Below are 22,646 nucleotides of genomic sequence, written 5' to 3' on the forward strand. Positions count from 1 at the left end.
TGCAAAAAAATGCACTTACAGCTTATAAAAAGTGATTTAAACGTTTTTAAACTAATTGAAAGCATTCAAAAATCACGTTTTTATTGAAAAATTAAAAACGAAAAAAAACGACTCTCGTGCATCATCTTGCGGTAAAAAAAAACGAATAAAGAAAATTTAAAAATAGGAAATTTTGACAATTTCTTTCGAAAAAGGCACTTTCAATCCACAGTTCGTCATCCAAACTTTCAAAAAATCATTTTTTCAACAAATTTTGACGACCTATTTTTTCTTCCCAAAACAGCGATTTTCGGCATTTTCTACAAGGGTATATAGCCTTGGTGTTTTTACTAAATTTGGCCGAAAATGAATAAAAAAGTTTGCTCATTTTTTTTTGCAAAAAATGCACTTACAGCTTATAATAAGTCATTTAAACGTTTTTAAACTAATTGATACCATTCAAAAATCACGTTTTTATTGAAAATAAAAAATGAAAAAAAAACGACTCTCGTGCATCATCTTGCGGTATAAGTCGAAAACTGAAAAATAAATTTAAAAAAAACGTCAACAGCGCTCAAAAACTTTATACAGATCAGGTAAATTAGCCAGCTGTAAGAATGTTCCGTCGTCCTCAAGTTTTTTACTTGGCGTAAGAAGATCACGCAAAGCTCGAAATATGATATGTTCAACAAACCATTTCCATGACGTAACTGTGACATCATTTGTAGTTTCATCACAATTGTTATTTAAAAGTTTTTGCTTAATTTCCTTCATCGGTTGACTTCCGCCTTTCTCTAACAAATCGTCGATATCCGAAAATCCCTTTCTAACAGAGTTAAATCTAAAGAAATGTTAACAATGTAGCAACCAATAAACTATATGCTTATGCTTTCGTATAGTCTATATGCTTATACAGATTACTTTTGCTTATAGTATATACAATTATATGAACTTTATATTTTTATTTGCTTTTAAATAATCTATATACATAACACACATGCACCTAGCCAACTCTGTACAGAAGGATTGAAAACAATTTTCTTCATCTTCCCAATTAACTTCAGTAGCTAGTCTTAACACTAGCATAGGCAAGCCTTCCAAAGGGGGGATATAATTCTTTAGCAATAATGGAATTCCAGTAACACATTTATCCTATATAAATACAACAAAATATCACTAATAAAATATATAAGTTTTTAAAAATAAAAATTGATTTTGTTACCTTTACTTCAAAGCTAAAATAGTCCTCCAACATTTCAGATTTCTCCATCAAGAAATTTGTGACGTAGTCTGCAAGCTGCTCTTTGCTGCCATCATTTGGCTGCCAACCACTTTCTTTAAATTCCAATCCAAGTAAAGCGAGTTCATAAATTGGGGCAGGCTCCTAAGCAAACAAACCTTTTTAGTTTATAATTTATAGACCTAAATGCTAAAGAATGTACAACAAACTTTTGTTAAACTAATTTTAGTAGAACTGGATATAACACAAAAGAGTTAAAAAATACCTACAGACAATTGATACATTCCAAAATTCCCAAAATCGTTAAGAGCAATTTGATAGAAAAGTTCATGTGACAACTTGGTTGTGTTTACCAAATATAGTTTAGTTGAATGTTGTATTAAAGCTAATTCTGGGTCAACGCAACCAACAAAAATATGATCATGAAGTAAGGATTCAATGTCTAAATTAAAAAATAAATTTAATTAGTTATTTGAAATTTTTTATTTTAAAAATTAAAAACTTACTTTTACTAGCTTCATCTTTTACTTTTTCTTGTAAATTCAACACGCTTGTTAACCTTATACTTCTGCGACGAGGTATTTCTCCAGCTGTGAGATTACCTTGCTGCCTTAAATCCCTAAACAAACCAAACAAAATTAAATACAATTCAAAGAAAATTTTTGCAAAGATGATAATTTAAAATACATAATTTTATACTATACATTTACACCATATGAAAAACTATACAAAAAATTTAATATTTGTAATAATTTAACCTTTTCGTGACAGTTTCTTTTTCTGTGGTGGATTGAGTGCCAGTTGTCTTGTTCATAAAAGCATCCAACTTTTGCAGTTTACTGTCAGTTCTAACTAAATGATGATCATATACTCTACTTGTAGACTGTAAGAACAACAAAAAATCAATATTTATAAGCAAACCTATCTTAAATAGTCACCAATTAGACTTACTGGGTTATTTTTCTTTAAATCCTTTTCAGTGCCTTGGGTAAGGGAAGCTGTTGGCAAAAGTTTCTAAAAAATAAAAAAAAATAAATTTTAGACGTGTTAGCACTTAAAAAAAATAAAAAAAATATGTTTACCTGAGTATAGAACGTTCTGGAAGAATCGCAAGACAACAAAGTTTTTTCAACACATTTCTGAACACATTCAATAATTTCATCTTCATGCAAAAAGTGAACCTGTTGACAAAATATTTTAATTCGAAATTTTCGTAAATATTTTATACACCAAAGATAAGGTATAGGTATATAAATATATTTACCTCATGTTTAGTAGGGTGAACATTAACATCCAAGTTATTTGGTGACATTTCTAAACTCAAGTAAACAAAAGGCTTTCCACCTTTTGGAAGATAGGTCTAGATAAAAACAAAATAAATATGAAAAAGCACACCCTTATACCACAATAAAATACAAAATTTAGATTCTACAGTGTCAGTAAAATCCAAAATAACTAACTTCTTACAATACTTTAATATTAAAACTTTGAATTAGAATTTTAACAAGTAGCAACTCAACTTAAAAAATTTATAACTAACAAATAATTAAAATGTTACAATGTTTCATATACAAAAATAATGGTTTATCGAACCTGGTAAACTGTATCCAGTGCTCTTTTTAAAGATGTACATTCTACAAGTCGATTGTTAATAAATAAAAGAAAGTTGAATTTTTTCATAGAACAGTTAGCGTTGCTGACATACCCAGTAACCTTAAAAAAAAATAATTTTAATAAAAAATTTAAATTTAAAAATGCATTAGATTTAAGAATGTTGTATAGCCTTTATATACACTATGTCAAAAGCTTCATAGTTAGATATTATTAACATTAAAACCTTTAAATGCAGTCTTTTATCTTCGTGTTTTAATTCAATGAGATCGTTTGAAATTTTTGAGCCATAAATGTTTGAAATATTGTTCAAAATAGTTGCCCCAACTTGTGTTCGAACACTTATCCCGCCCGTATGTCCACATTCTGCGTCAGCTTTTCTTAAAGTGAAACTTATTCCAGAATTGTGAATGGAATACCTGTTAAAAATTCTTTTATGTTTTATTTAAAGGCATTAGTTGTTTAAATTTAGGTAAAGGCATAGGTTATTTGTAAAAGAGGTATTACATTTAAATTAATGAGTAATTTTGTAAATTTTGAGATCACTTATTTAGAAAGAAAATTTTTATTAAAAATGTAAATTATTTAAATAATTAAAAACTTAAACTAATGGCTTGTTTTTATTTACAATTACAAAACTGTTAAAAAATATTAAGTCCATATATGTTTATGTTAACAAACAACAAATCACTTACTTAGTTATAACATCCGCTATTTTTTGATGCTCCTCTGCCGGGCTTTTAAAAGCTTTTCTTCTGGTTGGAACATTGTAAAATAAATCCTCAACAGTTATTTGTGTTCCCTGGTTGCCTGCTGTCGGTTTTGGTGAACTCTTTAATTTACCTAAACTAATCAGAAAATTTATGAGAAAGTTGAAATTTTTTAATGAAACCATCACCAATAATATTAAATACAAACGTATATTACCGTCTGTGTAGCTTGCTTTGTAAGCACATGAACTTGATTTGGTTCTGGTTGAAATTGTAAGATGAGCTACATGACTTATACTTGCAAGAGCCTGTTAAATTCAAATTAATTTAGTCAATCCTTTTGACATAAACATAGAGTAACATAAGTTACTCCGATCGATACATTATAATTGCCTGATCATTATGCTGTTGATTAAAGATTGGCTTAGCAGGAGTTCGTAACATTAATAGGCTAACTTAACGGCGCTACAGCAAAAGAGCAGTGGGGATCGAACCCAAGAACTTATGTGATAAAGCCAAGTGTTTGATCCCTACACCATGCTGCCAGTTAAAGATAATTATGCATTTAAATTGGGAGTAAAATATTTTGTATTTACCTCTCCTCTAAATCCAAATGTTGCAATTGATTTCAGATCGTTAAATTCCTTCAGTTTACTTGTTGTAAATCGTTCACAAACTATATCCATATCTTCCCTGCGGATTCCATGTCCGTTGTCGGATATTTGAAGATATTTTAAACCGCCAGATTTCAATGTTATCTTAAATTTTTACAAAAAAAATTTAATTTTTGTCAAACAAAAATTTATTTTAAACAAAAAATAAAGAATTTTTATGAAAATAAAGTAACAATATTTACCGTTATTGAAGTAGAACCAGCATCGAGAGAATTTTCGACCATTTCTTTGATGGCATTTGCTGGTCTTTGGATCACCTCTCCAGCAGCAATTCTGTTTACAACGACCGGGTCCAAACGTTTTATCACAACCTGGGTGTCTTCAGTCATATTTTAACTCAGTTTTTAAATACAAATTTAACAAAGAATCTGCAAAATAAACTATATTGTACAAAAACTAAACAGAAACAATATGATTTCTAATCGAAGTCATGAAAAATTTTCAGTACAAAAGCAGGCTACAGCAGTTTAATAAATATTTTAAGCAAAAATGCTTGCAATAATATAGACAAACTACAAGAAGTTGTTACACCGAGGTTTAGAAGGCACAAGAATAACATCTAACACAACAAAAGCTGCAATAAATATCTATAAGTTACAGTAACCATACAACAAATAAGAAACTGAAATTAAATTGGAAAAGAGGGCTTAAAGTCACTAAAGTATCTAATGCTTATTTTGCATATTTCTGCATTGCAACTTCCATTGCTTTCTGCATATCGCCGATGTGCTTTTCGATCCTTGATTCCAACTCAACAACCCTTTTCTCCTCCTCTGCTGCAAAGTCATCCACATCTTTGTCCTCAAATCCCTCGTCAGTGATCCCGAGAAGAGCATGAAGTTGTTTCTCGGTCATTGATGTTGCGTAGGATGAATGAATGGAGGAAGAAGCAGATTCGATCCCAATTGATTTCAGAAAATCTTTGGTAGGAGTTGGAGTTCGAATCCCGTTGGAGTAAGCTGCTTTATTTGGTTCCTCATTGACCCTTGACCTTGGGGTCAAGGTTGAAATGCTGTCCGTTTCATGGTCAGATCTTACAACTACACTAGAAGAGGAGGATGGAAGAATTATTGGTTCCTGCATCTCTTGCAATCTTGCCTCCAAAACTGATATCTTCTTCTCATACTCTTCTTGCATTTTTCTCTTCTCCTCCTTGTTTTTCATTTCCGCAATGTGATTGGTTGCTCCTCTCTCTTGGTCTTCCTGTTCTTTTGTCATCATCTGTGTCTTTAAAGTACTGACCTTTAAAGTAAAATAAAATATATTTGCAAAGTCAACATGGAGTTTAAAATTTACATTATGATATTGTTAAGAAAATAAATTTACTTGTTGTTTAAGTTGTTGATTTTCATCTCCAAGTTTAGAAACTGCTCTTCCATAATTCTGTCTTAGATCCGTGAGTTGAGTTGCTGCCTCATGGAGTGACCTTAATAAGCAATATAAAATAACAACTTGTTTGTGAGTAAAAAAGGAATAAGCAAATGATGTAAGAAGTAAAACTAACTTACCTGTCTGTATCTGAAGGTTGTTTCCCTACAGGTACTTCCCCTCTCATTTCCATGAGTGCACTCAAATGTTGTGAGGCAGTTCTGAGTTCAGCGTCTAATTTGTCTCGGCGCTGTGACTCCTCTTTAAGTTGTCGCTCCATTTCAGCACAAGTCTCACTCAGACGAGTTATATTTGAGTCGCGACCATGTAAATGACTTGTCAGATTACTCACCTCTGCCTTTAAGAAAAATTTTAGAGACTTATTTTTTAAGAAAGAAAATTTTAAGAAATATCGGAAAATACAAAAAAATAATAAACCATCCCATAAATTGTAATTAACTATGTACTGAAAGATTTCAAATAACATTTGAAACTATCGTGAACACCTTTAAAATTGCAGATAAATATATACATAGAGCAATCTTACCTTCATTCCACAGAGTTGAGCTGAGTGTGAAGCTTCCATCTCTTCTAACTTTGATTGTAAAGTTCGGATCTCAACATTCAATGTGTTAACCTAAAATTAAAAAATAAATCGTCACAAAACACAAATTACAATTTTTACAGACTAAACCAAACTGGTTACAATACCTTGATGCATTCACTCTTCTGTAGCATTTCTTGCAACTTTTTCGCCTCGTCCTTAGACGTCCTCAGTTGATCCTCCAAAGATTTGACTTCAACTCGAAGATGAGCCTCTGTGGAGGTCATCGTCTCGACCGAGGCTTCGAGGATTGTGACTTTATGTTGAAGGTCATCATCTTTGCTCTTTAAGGGAGAACGAACCTGTTTAAAAAAAATTAAAAAGGTTTTTTAAGTAAAAATCAAAAAAAAATTTCAAAAAAAGTTTGGATAAAATAAACACATATGCTTTTTAACAAAATTACATTAATAAACAACCTGCATTGCTTCGATAATTTTGCTTTTAGTCTGAAGATTGATAACTAGTTCGTCATTTTTATTTTTAAGATCCCCGATCTCATGTTCTGCACCTCTCAAAGCCGATTCACGAGCTGACAGGGAAGCCTGCAACTTCACACATTCCTCCTCCAACACTTTTAACTAAAAAAAAAATTAATTCATTAAATATTTTAAAGAAAAAAAAATGCATAACTAGCATAACTAAGTCCTAGTAGTGCAACTTTGCAATTTTTAAATACATGTTATTCTATAATTTACAAAATATATAAGAAATTAAAACACAGTTTACTCCAAAAATATCATAAATTAAAATATCATTTACTCTGCAATTTGCTTTATCACTTTGCTCTTGAAACCGATATTTTTCACCAGTTGCTGAATGTCTAGCTGCATTCAATTCTTTAGTTTTTGATTGCAACTCAGAAATAAGAACCTCTTGTCTTTGAATCAATTCCTTGTCATTTGAGAGTTCTTCTTCTAATTTCTTTAGCAATGATTGGCTAGTACCTAAAATACGATAAACATTTTAAATTGAAAAAATTGTTACACCATAAGCTACTTACTATTTAAAAAATATAGACTTGTTTAATTTTTCTTACCTTCTACTTCTTCAACTAATCGATTGCTTCTTTTAAGTCTTGATTGTGAAAGAGATAACTGTTGTTGAACTCTCTCGTAGTTAGCTGCCAACGACCTTTTTTGGGATTCCAGACATTCGATTTGATGTTGTAGAGCCCTTCTTCTATAATACAAAAGATAAACAACAATAATTTACCTGCAGTGTGGTGTAGTGGTCAAAACACTTGGCTTTACTACATGAGGCTGTGGGTTCGATCCCCACTGTTCTCATGCTGCATTATCATTGACTAAGGCACTATAAACAGTTTGAACTCCCTCTGAGCCAAAAGCCAACACTTAATCAGCAGCTTAAAATTATTGAGCAATTACAATCAATAATATCCCAAACTGCAAATAGTAACTCAAGACTGGGTCAGGGTAACTGATGTTACTCAATGTTTAAAAAAAAAATCTAAAGTATTACCCACACAGAAATTAAAAATTTACATTTTTTACCTTACATCCCATTCACTTGATTCTTTATCATGCTGAATGCAGAGTGTTCGTTTATCTTTTAATTCAGTTCTTATATGGTCAAGTTCAGATAGTAATTCTTTTTCTTTGTCGTTGTTGTTTTGGTTTTTCTTGGACCTGTGTCTCTGCATTTTATTGTGGGCATCCTATAGAAAACTTTAGCTTTTTAAAATTTTTAAATTTTGATAAAAACATTCAAAAAAATAAAAATTTTAAGTTTTAAACCTTTAAATTCTTGAGTTGAGTTTTCATGTTGTTTAGTTGTGTCTCATATTGACTGGTCACATTATTTTGCCCTGATTCATAACTGTCAACTTGTTGCTTTAAAACATTTACTTCTTGTTGTTTTTGATCAAGAATAACCCTGAAATTATATAAATTTAAAAAAGTAAAAATTTATATTTTTAAATCTATATTGTAAAGGCTATATATGATAAATAATTTTTTCGTTAGTACCCCTAAAGCTAATACCCCAAACCCAACAAAGTACCCCTCATACTCAATACCCAGAAGTACCCCAATAGCCAATACCTTAAACCCAAGATGTACCCCCTAACCCAATACCCCAAAATGTGCCCCTAAACATAAAAAATACCCCTACCCCCAAAAAAATTTCCCCAAGCCTAAAAAAGTACCCCTTAACCCCAAAAAAAGTTCTTGAACGCCCCCAAAAATAAACACCTTAAGAATTTATTTTTTGTTTGATTTAAATTTTTTTTGTTAACAAACAATTAAATATAACCTGCTATGGGCTAGTTCTTGTTCTCTTAAAGATAAACAATCTTGGGTTGAAACCAATTCTGTTTCCCATTCAAGTTTTTTGTTGCGAACCTAAAAAAAATATTTTTGTAATTTTTTACTTTATGTAAGCAGGTGTATATTAACAGTTGCAATTTTTTAAATTTTAAATAACGTTTTTCAAATGTTTTTTTTTTGCTACAAAAAAAATTTGCACTCACCATTATATCAATTTGCCGCATTAATTCTTGTAGTTCTGCTCCACAAGAAGTGAAGAGCATTCCCTCGCCTCCATTTTTATCCAAACATTCCCAAATCGTTTGATCCATGTTAAAGTAAAGTTCTACAAAAATTTACGTATAAAATTCTAAAAAAACATCGCATAAAACAAACCTAGTTTTTACTCTAAAGTTACAGCAATTTTTATTTTATTAGACTGTGCTGAGTCGTATAAAAAAGAGTTTTAAAAACTCACACTTACTTTATGTTTATTTATTGGGATTTTAAAATTTAAAATTCAAACAGTTTTGCAAAGGAGACGAACGTCGGCGAAAACTTTCGGTGATTCCCCGTATTTTTTAAATAACCGCTTTACAATTTTCACAACGATTAATAAACATTAAATTATTTAATTATCCTCAACATATTTTCTAGTAAAAAAAGTAAAAACTACCCTTAAAAATTTATTGTTTAAAGTACAAAGTATAAATAAAAAAGGTGTTGTACTAAAACGATTTAATAGGTAGCCTAAGCTGAGTATAATATACCAATAAAAAAAGCTAATCAAAATAATTATTTGTTTTATTTACCTAAAAAGAAAACGTTTGAGATAATTATGACACTTATATTTCATATTTAAATTTAATGTCGGTGTGTCCAAGTATTTTCTGAACATTTTTTTCAACCAACTTAGATTGTTGTTCAGTCAAATGTGATTTCCAATTGCCACAAACACCTAAATTCATAATTTTATTTAATTTGTAAATTTAAACGTTAAAAATTAGTAATATACACTTTTTACACCTTTGTTAAAAAGATTTATTGAGGCAAGACGTTCGTTGTCTTTTTTCATTGTATCAAAAGTCACTTTGGAAGTAACGAAAGCTTTCTCCTTGTCGGTTAAATCCTCGCCAATAAAATCACAAATACGTTTCAGCTGGCCTGGAAAATCCTAAAAACATAATTTTAAATGAATTTTTGTATTTGATATACTTATACTCTACAATTCTCGTATAAAACGTTTATGTAATTTTGCAAAATTTTATTCATTTAAAATTTAAGATCAATCATTTACAAGTGTCAGGTCTTCGTACGCCAAGAAGATCACATTTGGATCGTTCTTATGTTTGTACCACTCTCTTACATGCTCTAAATACCCTTCACCGGGTTTCGCATGTACAGTGTTCTTACCTGAAATTTTAAAAATGTTTAAAGGTCAGGGGCTTGCTAATTAAAATATATACCATTGTAAAAAAATTATTATTTTACTACAAAAAACATGTTTTTAAATTACTAAGAGTGCACTTTGTAGTTGTAACCTGCAAAATATTGATCGTAAAACTCGTTTTCACTACAGTTGCCAATATGACCAAGAGGGGAGTATCCTTCAATCCCTGCAGCCTGGTGAAAGTGATAAAAGGAAACCGCTTGGTCTTTCGGATTTCGAATCGTGTAAATGATCTTCACAATTAAAAGCTAGGTTAAAGACGCGATGTTGTACAGATCATATTACTTTCAAAGTCGTAGAGTTACTTAAAGGAATTACAAAATTAGACTAGACATACCTGTGTTCTTGCTAAACTAGTTTAAAACATAAGCAATACAAAAGGTCGGGTTACAATTTTAAATGTGGAAGGATATAGAACAAATGTTAAGTCAAATTGTTTCGTTTTATTAAAGATATGAACAGCATACCGACCTTTACACCTGCCCTTTCGAACTTTTTAAGATTTAATAAAGGGAGCGGAAGATGGGTAGCAAAAACCCTTCGTTTCATCGGGAATTTGTCAACGACATCAAATTTCTCTGTCAAATTCAACTTGATATGTTATTTTTGTAAACCAGAATATAATAAAAAAAAGGTAATAAAAGTCTACTACACTTTTTACAACACATTGTTAGAAGCTGTGCAAAAGGCATTAACCATTTTTAAACAAAACAACTAACCGATTGGTCCCCAGCTTAAGTAATCAAAAATGGGCACAGGAAGATTCGTATTTTCTAAAACCTTAGGATCATTTTTGTAGATTATATGACGTACAATTTCACGAGCCCAAGTTGTACCTAAAACATAGAGGTAAATTGAAGTGATGTCTTTACACAAAGTAGGCAGTTAAAGAATATAAAATTGACCCTCTGATGACTTGGCGTATTACGCTATACTGCTAACAATAAACACCTGTTTTAGGGTATGAAGTAATCAGAATGTCTCCCTTTCTAGGCTCCCATTTATCATAAACGTATTTCCCCATTTCTGGGTCGAACCAAGGGCCTAATCTGAATCCGTTCCATACTTTTATTTCGCCGTCTGATAATTGTTTTACCAGTTTAGCGAGAAATTCCTCGATGTTAGGACGATTCTTTTCGGGAATCAATGCAAATCGCAACTCAACAATATGCCTAACTGTTGCTGGATCCATAACCTAAGTTCTAAAGCAAAACACATTGAACACCTCTACCTTAAAAGTTGTCTAATTCAGCTAGATTCCAATAATAACAAATGAAGAATTTCTTAGACCAGGTAGTTTTACGGCCAGCCTTTCTGTATACTATGCTGATAGCGGTAACCAAGCGCAACCTCGTACGCTCTTAAATCAGAACAACCGAATAAACGTTGTCAGAAAAGGCTCAGATAACTACATAAGCACAAGCTTAAGTAACCAAGCGTGCAGTAATACATCATCCATTAAACCGCAAACTTGAAATGATGTTCTTAAAATGTAACTAAATATTAACACAACGCAAAAATTGCCATTTTTAAATTTAAATCCTTCAATGTAAAATTAATTTGGAACTTTTAATGTTAAAGTCGTGTTGTTAATAAATCTTTACAATGTACATTCTCTTAGCATCATTAAGTTTATTTAATATGTTGACCTATAGGAGGTTATAGCATAAATAAAACAATATGAATTTATTGAAGTTATTTAAAGCAAAGCGAAAATATTAAGTGGGTTGGTGGTGTTACAAATATTTATTACACTACAATTCATATTTAAATTTAATGTCGGTGTGTCCTAAAACTTTTTGAACATTTTTCTCCACCAACTTTGATTGTTCTTCAGTCAAATGGGATTTCCAATTGCCACAAACACCTTGGTTAATAAAAAAATAAACTTTTATTGCTTGGACTTATTAAAGCAAACGTTAAAAACATTTTAAAGCATAAGTTGCATTGTTTACCTTTATTAAAAAAGTTGAATGTTTTAAGATGGGTGTTAGTTTTTTTCATAGAAGAAAAGGTGACTTTCGAGGTAACAAAATCCAATTCTTTTTCATTTAAATCCTCCCCAATAAAATCACAAATACGTTTCAGCTGGCTTGAAAAGTCCTAAAATTTAAACAAATTTATTACATAACTATAGCCCAATAGTACTTTTTATATACTGCCAACAAACTTGTTAAACATTTTTATATTCCATATGAGAAAACACAAAAAATTCGTACTAGTTTCATGTCTTCGTACACCAAAAACATCACATTTGGATCGTTCTTATGTTTGTACCAATCCCTTACATGCTCGAGATATCCCTCGCCGGGTTTAGCATGAACGGTAATCTTACCTGGATTAATAAGTTATTAAATAAGATTAATATTCTTTTAAAAACTACAGTTTTTAGGTGTTGCTACCTTGGAAGTTAAAATGTTTAAAAATGACAACGATTCGACAGATTTATTATAAAGAAAATACTCTTTTAATCAACATAATCGAGATAAAGTATACTAATACCGAGTAAAATATATTCTATACGTACCTATCAAATATTCGTCATAGAATTCTTTTTCACTTAGGCCTGAAGAAATAAGAGGCGAGCCTCCATTTATATGAGCAGATTTGTGGAAGTTGTAGAAAGACACAGCTTGATCCTTTGGATTTCGAATAGTGTAAATAATCTACAGAATTAAGAAACAGAGGGTAAATAATTGCAGCGTATAATTAACAAGTATGATAAGCACATTTACCTTTACGCCAGCTCGCTTAAACTTCTCAAGGTTCAACAAAGGACAAGGGGCATGGGCAGCAAAAACTCTTCGTTTTAATGGAAACTTGTCAAGTATTTCAAATCTTTCTGTCGGATGTAATAACAAATTTAATATGTTTATAGTAGGTTTGGTAAAATGCTTCGATAAACCAAGTTTTGTAAATTGTTTTCGAATGAAATAACAAACTTACCAATTGGGCCCCAGCACAAGTAGTCAAACATTGGCATCGGAAGATTTGTGTTTTCTAACACTTTTGGACTATTTCTATAGATTATATGACGTACAATTTCACGAGTCCATGTTGTACCTGAACATATACTTTGTTATTAATCACACGAAGCAAAGGCCATTTAAAATGCTTACTAAAAAAAGCTCAACCTGTTTTAGGATACGAAGCAATAAGAATGTCTCCTTTTTTAGGCTCCCATTTATCGTAAACGTATTTTCCTATTTCTGGATCGTCCCACGGAGCTAACCTGTATCCATTCCATACCTTTACTGTAGTGTCTGATACATAATCTAACAACTTTTTGAAGAAAACTTCTATATCAGGTCTATCCTGTTCTGGTATTAAGGAAAACCGCTTCTCAACAATAAATTTAACTGTTGCTGGATCCATTTTTTGAGTTTCATAAAAGTTTAACACTTTTGTTTTAGGCATTCGTTACAAACCTAAAGGCGCCTTAAGCGCATTTGCACAGTTTACACCGGAAACGCCTGAATAAGTATACACAAAGAAATTCGTTCCAAATGTCTGATTTAGCGTTTACAACCGAAAATGTATAACATCATGTAAAGTATAAATAAACGAAAACGTGTTATAATCAAAAAAAATTAAAAAAGCGGTGTTTTTAATATATTTTTGTTTAAATTAAATCACCAAACGAAGTAAAATGTATTAAACAAATAATATCTTACTACATGCCACTTGCAGATCATTTTTAATAACTAAATACTTTCTGTAAATGACATAAACTGATCTGAAACAAACAAAGCCAACAAAACCTTGATTATCTGTCGAAAGCATCTGTGCAATTTTGTTTTATATATAAGCTTACTCTACAGATTCGCTGTTTTTGGTATTTTCTTGTATGTGAAACGCAGAATATTTAATTATGTACGGAATTATAATCGACAGTTTAATGAACTCTATTAAAAATGAATATGGTGAAGCTGTATGGAGGAAAGTAGTAGCATCACCCGAAATATTCACAAATGTGTTCACAACACATAAGGTTTGTTTTGTTTAAATAAAACAGCTTGTAAAAATCCGGTATTTAAAAATTAACTAAGTTTCCGCATATTGTAAAATGTCACTTTTCGCAGGAGTTTGTAAAAAAGAATTAACTCAGTCTTAAACTTTAAAACACGCCTTGTTTTAAGCTAAAGCGTATTAGTATTAAATACTTCACGGTGAGTTTTAATTTATTAGATATACGACGAGGACCTAATAGCAGTGATTGCAAAAGAGACAAGTAAAATAACTGGGATCTCCAGCGACGTAATTATGGAATTATCTGGAGAGCATTTCATTGTTTACATCAAGGACATCGGGTTAGTGTTATTATAATCAATTTCGCATTATCTGTGCTAACAAAAAGACTTCCAATTTATTACCAGAACTGATTAGTAAACATCAGTTTTGTCTAAGTGAATCGCATATTTAACAATCGTTTTTTTCTTTTTTTGTATAACAACTTTGTTTTTAAAACTGTTCCTATACGTTTGTCTTGTTTTAGCGAATGTTTTTTTTTCTATATTTCTTTGCAGTAATGACAGTATCACGAAAGTTCTAGGAAGAACGTTCAAAGATTTCGTTGGAGGTTTGAACTGCATGCACGAATATTACAGGTTCAGTTTTACTGAAATGCAACCACCAAGGTAAGAGAAAACGTATCATGAAATTAACCCAACTAATTTAGCTATTTTAAAGATTTTTAATGTCTTCATAATTTAATTGTTTTTTGTCTTAGCTTCAATATCTCACATGAAGACGAAAATGGATTAGAACTTCACTACAGAAGCCGAAGAAACTTCTCAGGTCTAGTTTTCTACGTTAAAGGTCTGCTCAAAAAAATTGCTGCCAAATTTTATTCCATGGACATAGATGTTGAGATTACGCATCAAGGTTTCACTGATGATGTTATGCTTGCTGTGTATCGGTAAGTTCAATAAATGGTTTTTAAATCACGCGAACACTATGCTTTCACGAACTTTAACTTTCTTATTAACTTCATAACAACTTTATAGTGTGTTGACTCTTGCTTTTTTCATTTTCACATATTACAGTTGCTAACTCAAGCTTAACTGCAGTTTGTAGAATTTATTTCTATTAAATATCAACTGTCTAAAATATCTTAAAATCTATCTTATCACTGAAACTCCTGCACTAATAACTTTCTTTCTCAGGATCAACTACAAGAACGAAGAGTTCAAGCAAATGCGCCAACTGATCATAGAAAAGCGGATGTTTCGTAGAAATAACAACCTTATTTTACCCTCCAACCGACTGTTTGATCTCTTTCCGTTCCATGTAGTGTTTGACGAAAGGTAATTCTTGCTACTTTCTTATCTTAGTTTTGATAAAAACATGCTAAGTCGTCCATATTAATCTAATTTCTCGCCAAATTAAAAACGTATTTAACTTCATATCTTATTTTGTACTGTTTATTGACGAATTACTTTTTATTTAGGCTTGTGATTTTGAGTACTGGCACAGGCTTGGATACGATTTGCAGCGAGTTGGAAGGACTTAGATTGACGGATGCATTTTTTATGACAAGGCCGCTGGGTTATGAATTAACATGGGATAATGTAAGACATAACATTTATTAAAACAAACTTTTTAGTTAACTTGAAAACGACGTTTATAACTTTTAAAAACTTGGCTTTTTTAGATTTTAATTCACAGAAGCAATGTCTTTGAACTAACTTCTGTGAAGTCATCAGGCCAACAAACTAAGACTGATAGTAAGTAAAATATTTGTGTTAAAACTAAAGAGTTTTCTGTTCAATTCCTAATGTAGGTATCTTAAAACTTGTTCTAATGATTTTTTATCAAATTTAGCGTCTAGAATTCGAGATCAGATGACAGCAACTCACTTTACAAAATTAAGAGGTCAAATGCTTTACATTAAAGAGGGAGGATTCGTTATCTTTTTAGCATCTTTCATGTAAACAACAACTTTAAACTAGTAACTTAAAACTTAAGTCTAAATTGCTGACAACTATTTAACTTAAAGTCAGTTTTATTCTTTAGCACTCTTATTAAATTGATTAATGTACTTTGATATCTACTGTGTCTGTTTGTTAAACTAAATAGGCCAATCTAAACATCACAGTATAAAATTGTTTTTACGTAGGATTGATGACTTAAACAACATGGGTGATATTGGAATGTTTGTGAATGACTTACCCTTACACGATCTAAGTAGAGACCTGGTCATGCACGCTCCACATCAAACTTCTGAATACAAGTTAGCTCTTGATCTTGAACAAGTAAGTGATATAGAGCCCAGGATATTTTAACCTAAAATCAAACATTTAAATATTAAATATTAAAAAATTAAATACAAATGTTTAAATACCATGTGATTTTTACCTTTTTGTTTTAGGGCAAAGCTGTAAGGTTTGAAGAAATTGTTGAGAACCTGACAAGTGAGCAAAGAAAAACAAATGATCTTCTGTATAGTATGATTCCAAAGGAAGTTGCAAGTTCGATTCGCCAGGGAAATGCTTCTATAAACCAATGTGAAGTAAGGCTATTATTTAACTGCAATCATAAAAAAATCTAATTCAATATAAACTACAATCCCATGAAATATCTAATTTTTTACCTGTATTAATCTTTGGTTTGTTCACTTTTTTGTTGCAGAAGTATTCTGATGTAACAGTTCTATTCAGCGATGTAGTTAACTTTGCCAATATCTGTAAACATATTGCTCCACATGAAGTTATGATCACGTTAAATATGATGGTAATGTAACAAATTGTGGTTGAATTTAATGTTAAGATGCAAAACTAATCACATAATATTCTATAGTTAAATTTAAGTGTATATATGCATTTTGTAGCACTCTTGATTATACTTTTGGTAGCATAACTTACAACAATAAGTTTGTAAAATATATTATAAATACTTTAGGTCAGTGTGTTTGATATACTTTGTGAGAAGTTTAACACTTACAAAGTTGAGACAGTTGCTGATGGGTTTATGTGTGTGTCGGGAGCTCCACAATATGATGTAAAACATGCTCACAACATGGCTGACATGTCACTTGCTATGCTGAGAGGAATCAAAACTGTACGAGATCCTAACACAAGGGAACCTATACAGATAAGAATTGGTAAGTTAATAAAACTGAATATTCGTAATTGGTAATTTAAATATTTTTAAGTTAAATTTCGCTTGACAATCATAAAAATTAAATAAAAAAAAGACTAGTCTAAGAAAGAGTGTAAAAATAAAAGAAAGCTAAAATTAAGATTTTTGATAAAGGCCTTATGAAATACCTAAATCTTACTTTCTGTTTCATTAGGTTTACATTGCGGACCAGTGGTAGCAGGTTTAATTGGGCACAAAATTCCACAATATTGTTTGTTTGGAGATACTGTTAATATTGCATCAAAACTTGAAGCAACAGGCTCGGTAAGTTGTTAAAATTCTGTCAAAAAAAACTATTCATTAGTATTCAAGGCAAATAGTTTTTGGCTTTATTATGTTAACTTGATTGAATTTTAGGGTCAACGAATTCAGATAAGTCAAACATGTATGGAAAAGTTAATACAGTGTGAGGTTTACGACATCGAAGATAAGGGGATCGTTAAAATCAAAGGAAGACAAAGAATAATGACATACTGGCTAAATGGTAAGATTTCTTATAACTGTAAAACACCATCTTTTATATACTAATTTTTTATATATATTTATATATATTTTATATATATTTAAAGTAACATTGTGTTGTTTTTGATTGAAAGGTCGCAAACAAGACAAAGACACCGTAAGCACTCTTCCTCTAGCCTCACTGTAAGTTATATTTAAAAGTACAAAAATTAATTGAATTAATTGAATTTGTAACATACGTTAATTTTATGTTTTATGTTTTAGCACTGGCTTCCAAGGATATACAAGAAAGATAAGTAAGTGGTGACTTTAGTATTAGTTTAAAATTACAATAATTTACTTAAAACAAGTTTTAATATAATTTAACCAAAATTCTAACCTCTCTTTTAGGTGATGATGTTATAAACTACAACAAAGATGATTACTTTCTCGGAGGAGTTGATCCAGAAGAGTTCAGTGAGGATGACAATGACTCAGTTATTGTTGAATCTGATCCAGAAGAAGAAGATGAAGCAGAACCTCTTAAACCCCTTCGCCAGGCAACTGAGACCCCACAAGTGGTAACTAAGTTTCTAATGTTCCATGCTTTATGTTTTCTTTGTTTTATATATCTTTATCCTCGATATGGAAATGCAAATTTCTTAACCTAAACATAAAGTAACATTAAATGCTTGTGGTTCAAACTGTTTTTTATTTTTTCTCAGGAACCAGCAAGTATAACACCATCCCAACCAGAAGAATAAAAAACAGTATTTATGCTTTAATATTTGCACATAGTTTTGTTTAAGTATTACTTACTTGCATTTTATAAACTGTCGTTGTATTCCGTAATCCAGTTTCTAAAACTCTGTATAAAATAAAAATGTTGTTGTTACATTTAGATTAATTACATTGTTTTAATGAATGGGAAATGGGAAAGTTTTAATGAATTATATACCTCAGAAATCGATTCAAATCATTTGCTAATATTACCAAATATTTCTACAATTTTTTCTTGAAAACAAAATGTTTAATAAAGCCTTTTAAAACTGGGCATAACCTTAAACCCAGTTTCACATAATTTTATTAATTTTAGTGTCAGCAAATTTTAACAAACTTACTGAATTACTTGAACAGAAGTTACGTTAAAGATGCTGGAAAAGTTTGTAGTTACAACATATTTAGATAATATTAACTCAGACCTTTTACTTAATCATCAGTGGTATGTATGCACAAAAAGAAGTAATTTAATATAAATATTTTCTTACTTGTAATGCTCTTCTTTGGTTGTAATCATCAGAAATTTCAATAAGTCTAAATAGCTCAAAATTAAACAAACACAAAGTTAACCCTATCTCTAAAAAGAAATTAAAGTTGCAGTAACATTAGAGTAAAAGGAAATTATGCTTTACATAAAACTGTAAGAATGCTACATAAACTAACTTACAATGTAATAAAAATAAATTTAAAATAAAGAAGAAATAAAAAAAAAATATTAATCAGTTCTTTTTTTAAGACATTTTGCAATAAATCCTGGTAAGAATGTTTTTAAATGTCGAAAGAACAAAACAAAGTCAGTGCCACTGCCATCAAAGGAAGTAAATTCCAAATTTAAAGTAGACACATTTTCAGTTGTCATTTTCAGCTCAAATGTGAACAAAGTTAACAAAGCACTGTCAGTTGATGTACTACTAACATTTAAATTTCCATCATCTGATTTTAAACTTAAGTCATCTGAAAGTAAAAGTTTGGAAACCAGTTGTTCTAACTCAAGTAGATCTGACAATCCCTTTTGTACTAATTTCCGTCGTGCCTTTCTTCTGCCTTGCCACAATCTGTGGGTTGCAGTACAATGAACAGAGACTGGTGTTGAAATAAAATCGAGTTTGGTGGTAGCTATTTTATCTGCCGTAGGTGAAGATAAAACTACTTTAGCTCTCTTGCAATAACCACATGAATCTGGACTAGCACTACGTTTTAATGATTTTGGTTCATTGATATGTGAGGGTTCTTGACAACTATGCGTCTCAATGGGAGCCTTTGAAGCTTTTTTAATAGCTACAATATTTTTCTTGTCTGTAGTTTTAGAGTTGTCACCAACATCATTGTTAGATTTCAATTTAAAATCAGGCTGTTGCACAAAAGAAGTAAACTCACACTTGATCATAAATACTTCCTGCAGCACTTTGACCACAAATCCAGCAGCTGCTTCTATTTGCTTTTCATTAACATCAATCGCAAAAGAATAATCAGAACTTTCAATAACTCGCTGTTGCTTCTCTTCAGAAGATATTTTATTGTGATGATCAATAAACAAGTTTAAGATGCCCCATGCTGTGTTTCCAGTCCCTAGTTTACTTTGAAACAGTTTCATCTTAGTTGCAAGTGCAGCATTGTGAAAACATTTTACAAATATTTTCATGTGCTTTTCGTTTACATTTCCGGCAACATTGTGGTTTAATTCAAATGGGTCACAAATATTTAGAGCCCCAAATTTAAATTCTTTCCAGTTACCAGCCACAATGCCTTCAGATTTAGTGCTATCTAAACTTTGCAGAGCACATAACGGTATAATCTTTGCAGCTGTAGTATCAAAGATTATTTTATCAAATTCAAAACTTGAATAGAATTGAAAGAAATCAGAGAGCAAAACCATGACAGTCTCTGTACAATTTGTCGAAACATTTTCCACACTATCTGGAAAAGTACAATCCCATCCACCAATCCAATTTTTTTCTTTCGTTAAAGTAGAACGCATTGTTTCCAATGAAGGGATTCTATTGGTTGATTGAAGATAGTAAAGGACCAATAATGTCGCAGCATAGTTGTTTAAGCGAGGACCGCTTATGTGCACCCCACCTAGTGTATAAAATGTCAAATTTGTAAAATTATTTTTAAAACTATAACTAAATATATAAAATTACCTTATTCAAAAAATCACACTATATAAAGTTAATTTTAAACAAAATTACCAGCTAATTCCCAGTGCTTCATCCATGCCCTTACAAAGAAAGTCAAATCCACAAACTTTGGTTCTAATTTTGTACAAAATTTCAGATACTTGGTGTTTTCCACTGCGATTTCGTTGGATAAAGAAATGTCACATTTTATTCCTGATGATTTATGTTGGAATCTTACCACAGGTAGTCTGGCATGCAGTATAGGCTTCACTTTAACACAGTCTGGTATACATTGCTTTATGATAACATACACTGCTTGTAATATATCAGCAGAGGAATAGTTTTGCCCAGAATCTGAAGAATCTGAGTCCATTTTTTCTAATGCTTTATTTTTTATCTTTTCCAAAGTCATCGAACTTTCAGAGGTTATAATAGTAGAGATCGATGAACTTTTACTGTCAATATTAACACTCTGAAACCCACTTTCAACGTCTGGATGAATTTGTGAATATTGAAAATGAAGATCTAAATCGCAGTTGTGCACCCCAAATCCGTTCACCTTAAAACATGCAAATCAAGACAATATAAAGAAATAAGTTCAAAAAAATAAGTTGTTTAAACTTAAATAATTTTAAAAGCACAAGAAATGCACATAACTCACAGGCAGCGTGGTGTAGTGGTAAGAACACTTGCTACACCACTCATAAGGTCGTGGGTTCAATCCCCACTGCTCTCATGCTGTAGCGCCCTTGAGTAACGCGCTATAAACAGTATGAACTCCTGCTGAGCCATCACTTAATCAGCAGCATAATTATCATGCAATTATAATCTATAATATCCTAAACTACCACAGGCAACTCGAGACTGGGTCGGAGTATGTTTAAGTCGCGCATTCGACTTTCCCACATCGAGGATAAAGATATATACAAAAAAAAAACTTACAGAAGAGCCAAAGGGAACGATAGAACAATCTGGAAAACCTTCCTGCAGAGCAGTTTGAAGTAGTTGAATGATTAATTCACGTACATGAATTTCTTCAGCAGATAATTCCATACTTGTTTTAAGCACTTCAATTTGTTCTTCAGCCTTTAAGGATTAAACAAAAATAATTTAAATTGTATTAAAGCTTTACATCATTGACAAAATATAAAAATACATACTTGGTATAAGTTTAAATTCTAGTTAGCCATTTCAAATATTAACAAAATGATATTTCTTACATCTTGACATTGCAATAATGTTTTCCAAACATCTTTATCAAGTTGATGATCTTTTGTTTTCTTCTTGGTGCTTTGTTTAACAGATTTTAATTCTCTAAATTTGATTTTTAAACATTTGTTAGGGTATAAATTACTTAATAATATACTTTATTTACCTTGGTTTTACTGTGACATTGACCCCACTAATTTCATGATGAGTGGTGTTTGTTATACTGGGTACATCGACTTTATCAACCATCTCTATTATGGCATAATTCTTCTACAAAAAAAATTCTATGGTAACCCAATATTGGTGTTATGGTAATATAGAAAAAGATACCAAAAAACCTTTAAACTTAGTCATAGAAACTATTGGAAGTGATATGTTACTATAAAACTACAAAGTTTAAAATACAACCTTTTTGGTATAAAGTAAAACATAACATTTCTTGTCAGCTTAGTTAATGAAGTTTATTACTTATCCTTTGTTACAAGTACTTACATGTGTTTTGTCCAGTGTTATTTTTTTTATTTTTCCATAGTTTCCAAAGTAATCAGCAAGCTGTAATTCAGCAGAGATCAGAGGTTTTAATCCATTAACATAAATTGATCTTTCAGCCACTTCTTTCCATTCTGTTTCTCTTTCAACATTTTTTAAATGTTTTTTTCCAATAAGATGAGCATTTAATGATGTTTCTACAGTAAGTTAACAATGTGAATATGTTTCATTTATACCCATTTAAACAACGTGATAATAAGGAAGCTTAATATACAACTAACAGAGTAACTTACTAAGCAACATCGTTGTTAATGACCAGAATTTTAAAACGTTTTAACAACTAGATGATAGAGTTAATATTATAAGAGCTGTAATAAATTTCCTTTTAAATTTTTTTGTAAATTAATAAAAACAACTTCTAGTCTTACCATTAGGAACATAAATTCCACAAATCTCACAGAACGATCCCGCGCTGGAATGTTTTGTCGAACTTGACATCGAATTGCTGACTTGTTCTTTAGTTTAAAATTCCTAATGTATAGCCAGATAGTTAAAAATACATGCTAA

The 22,646-nt window shown here is 30.9% G+C and overlaps 6 protein-coding genes across 6 annotated transcripts; 1 reads left to right on the forward strand and 5 right to left on the reverse strand.

Annotated features, from left to right (window-relative positions):
- Positions 1-312: 312 nt before the first annotated feature.
- On the reverse strand, positions 313-4,543 carry LOC145760595 (DNA mismatch repair protein Mlh1-like). The gene is made up of 15 exons (XM_082574518.1): positions 4,397-4,543; positions 4,137-4,298; positions 3,758-3,848; positions 3,526-3,673; positions 3,057-3,249; positions 2,813-2,932; positions 2,484-2,579; positions 2,302-2,400; positions 2,171-2,233; positions 1,978-2,102; positions 1,726-1,838; positions 1,489-1,661; positions 1,202-1,363; positions 983-1,131; positions 313-820 (listed from the first exon to the last, which is right to left on the reverse strand). The coding sequence occupies exons 1-15, from the start codon at positions 4,541-4,543 to the stop codon at positions 544-546; spliced, it is 2,118 nt and encodes a 705-aa protein (XP_082430644.1). The 3' UTR covers positions 313-543.
- Positions 4,544-4,671: 128 nt separating this feature from the next.
- LOC145759439 (centrosomal protein of 63 kDa-like) lies at positions 4,672-8,963 on the reverse strand. Its single transcript, XM_082573275.1, has 13 exons — positions 8,935-8,963; positions 8,675-8,796; positions 8,458-8,546; positions 7,941-8,079; positions 7,698-7,861; positions 7,223-7,365; positions 6,946-7,130; positions 6,603-6,764; positions 6,294-6,488; positions 6,130-6,219; positions 5,723-5,940; positions 5,541-5,640; positions 4,672-5,456 (listed from the first exon to the last, which is right to left on the reverse strand). The coding sequence occupies exons 2-13, from the start codon at positions 8,780-8,782 to the stop codon at positions 4,887-4,889; spliced, it is 2,163 nt and encodes a 720-aa protein (XP_082429401.1). The 5' UTR covers positions 8,783-8,796; positions 8,935-8,963; the 3' UTR covers positions 4,672-4,886.
- A 321-nt stretch (positions 8,964-9,284) lies between these two features.
- On the reverse strand, positions 9,285-11,092 carry LOC145759624 (3-alpha-hydroxysteroid sulfotransferase-like). Its single transcript, XM_082573470.1, has 7 exons — positions 10,852-11,092; positions 10,620-10,736; positions 10,372-10,478; positions 9,992-10,133; positions 9,748-9,863; positions 9,477-9,624; positions 9,285-9,408 (listed from the first exon to the last, which is right to left on the reverse strand). Exons 1-7 carry the CDS (start codon positions 11,090-11,092, stop codon positions 9,296-9,298), a joined length of 984 nt encoding a protein of 327 aa, XP_082429596.1. The 3' UTR covers positions 9,285-9,295.
- A 485-nt stretch (positions 11,093-11,577) lies between these two features.
- LOC145759403 (amine sulfotransferase-like) lies at positions 11,578-13,313 on the reverse strand. Its single transcript, XM_082573225.1, has 7 exons — positions 13,035-13,313; positions 12,847-12,963; positions 12,636-12,742; positions 12,428-12,566; positions 12,120-12,235; positions 11,856-12,003; positions 11,578-11,767 (listed from the first exon to the last, which is right to left on the reverse strand). Exons 1-7 carry the CDS (start codon positions 13,273-13,275, stop codon positions 11,655-11,657), a joined length of 981 nt encoding a protein of 326 aa, XP_082429351.1. The 5' UTR covers positions 13,276-13,313; the 3' UTR covers positions 11,578-11,654.
- A 458-nt stretch (positions 13,314-13,771) lies between these two features.
- LOC145759625 (soluble guanylate cyclase 88E-like) lies at positions 13,772-18,245 on the forward strand. Its single transcript, XM_082573471.1, has 18 exons — positions 13,772-13,891; positions 14,089-14,210; positions 14,427-14,537; positions 14,630-14,818; positions 15,066-15,206; positions 15,350-15,470; positions 15,554-15,626; positions 15,724-15,829; positions 16,019-16,154; positions 16,271-16,411; positions 16,531-16,632; positions 16,801-17,002; positions 17,195-17,304; positions 17,398-17,524; positions 17,637-17,685; positions 17,767-17,798; positions 17,893-18,062; positions 18,207-18,245. Exons 1-18 carry the CDS (start codon positions 13,772-13,774, stop codon positions 18,243-18,245), a joined length of 2,091 nt encoding a protein of 696 aa, XP_082429597.1.
- Positions 18,246-18,976: 731 nt separating this feature from the next.
- LOC145759631 (speckle targeted PIP5K1A-regulated poly(A) polymerase-like) lies at positions 18,977-22,637 on the reverse strand. Its single transcript, XM_082573477.1, has 8 exons — positions 22,508-22,637; positions 22,083-22,276; positions 21,757-21,860; positions 21,602-21,695; positions 21,324-21,467; positions 20,838-20,940; positions 20,454-20,765; positions 18,977-20,340 (listed from the first exon to the last, which is right to left on the reverse strand). Exons 1-8 carry the CDS (start codon positions 22,575-22,577, stop codon positions 18,977-18,979), a joined length of 2,385 nt encoding a protein of 794 aa, XP_082429603.1. The 5' UTR covers positions 22,578-22,637.
- Between the last annotated feature and the right edge of the window lie 9 nt (positions 22,638-22,646).

This window comes from Corella eumyota, chromosome 7, assembly GCF_963082875.1.
Source record: "Corella eumyota chromosome 7, kaCorEumy4.1, whole genome shotgun sequence".
Taxonomy (NCBI): domain Eukaryota; kingdom Metazoa; phylum Chordata; class Ascidiacea; order Phlebobranchia; family Corellidae; genus Corella; species Corella eumyota.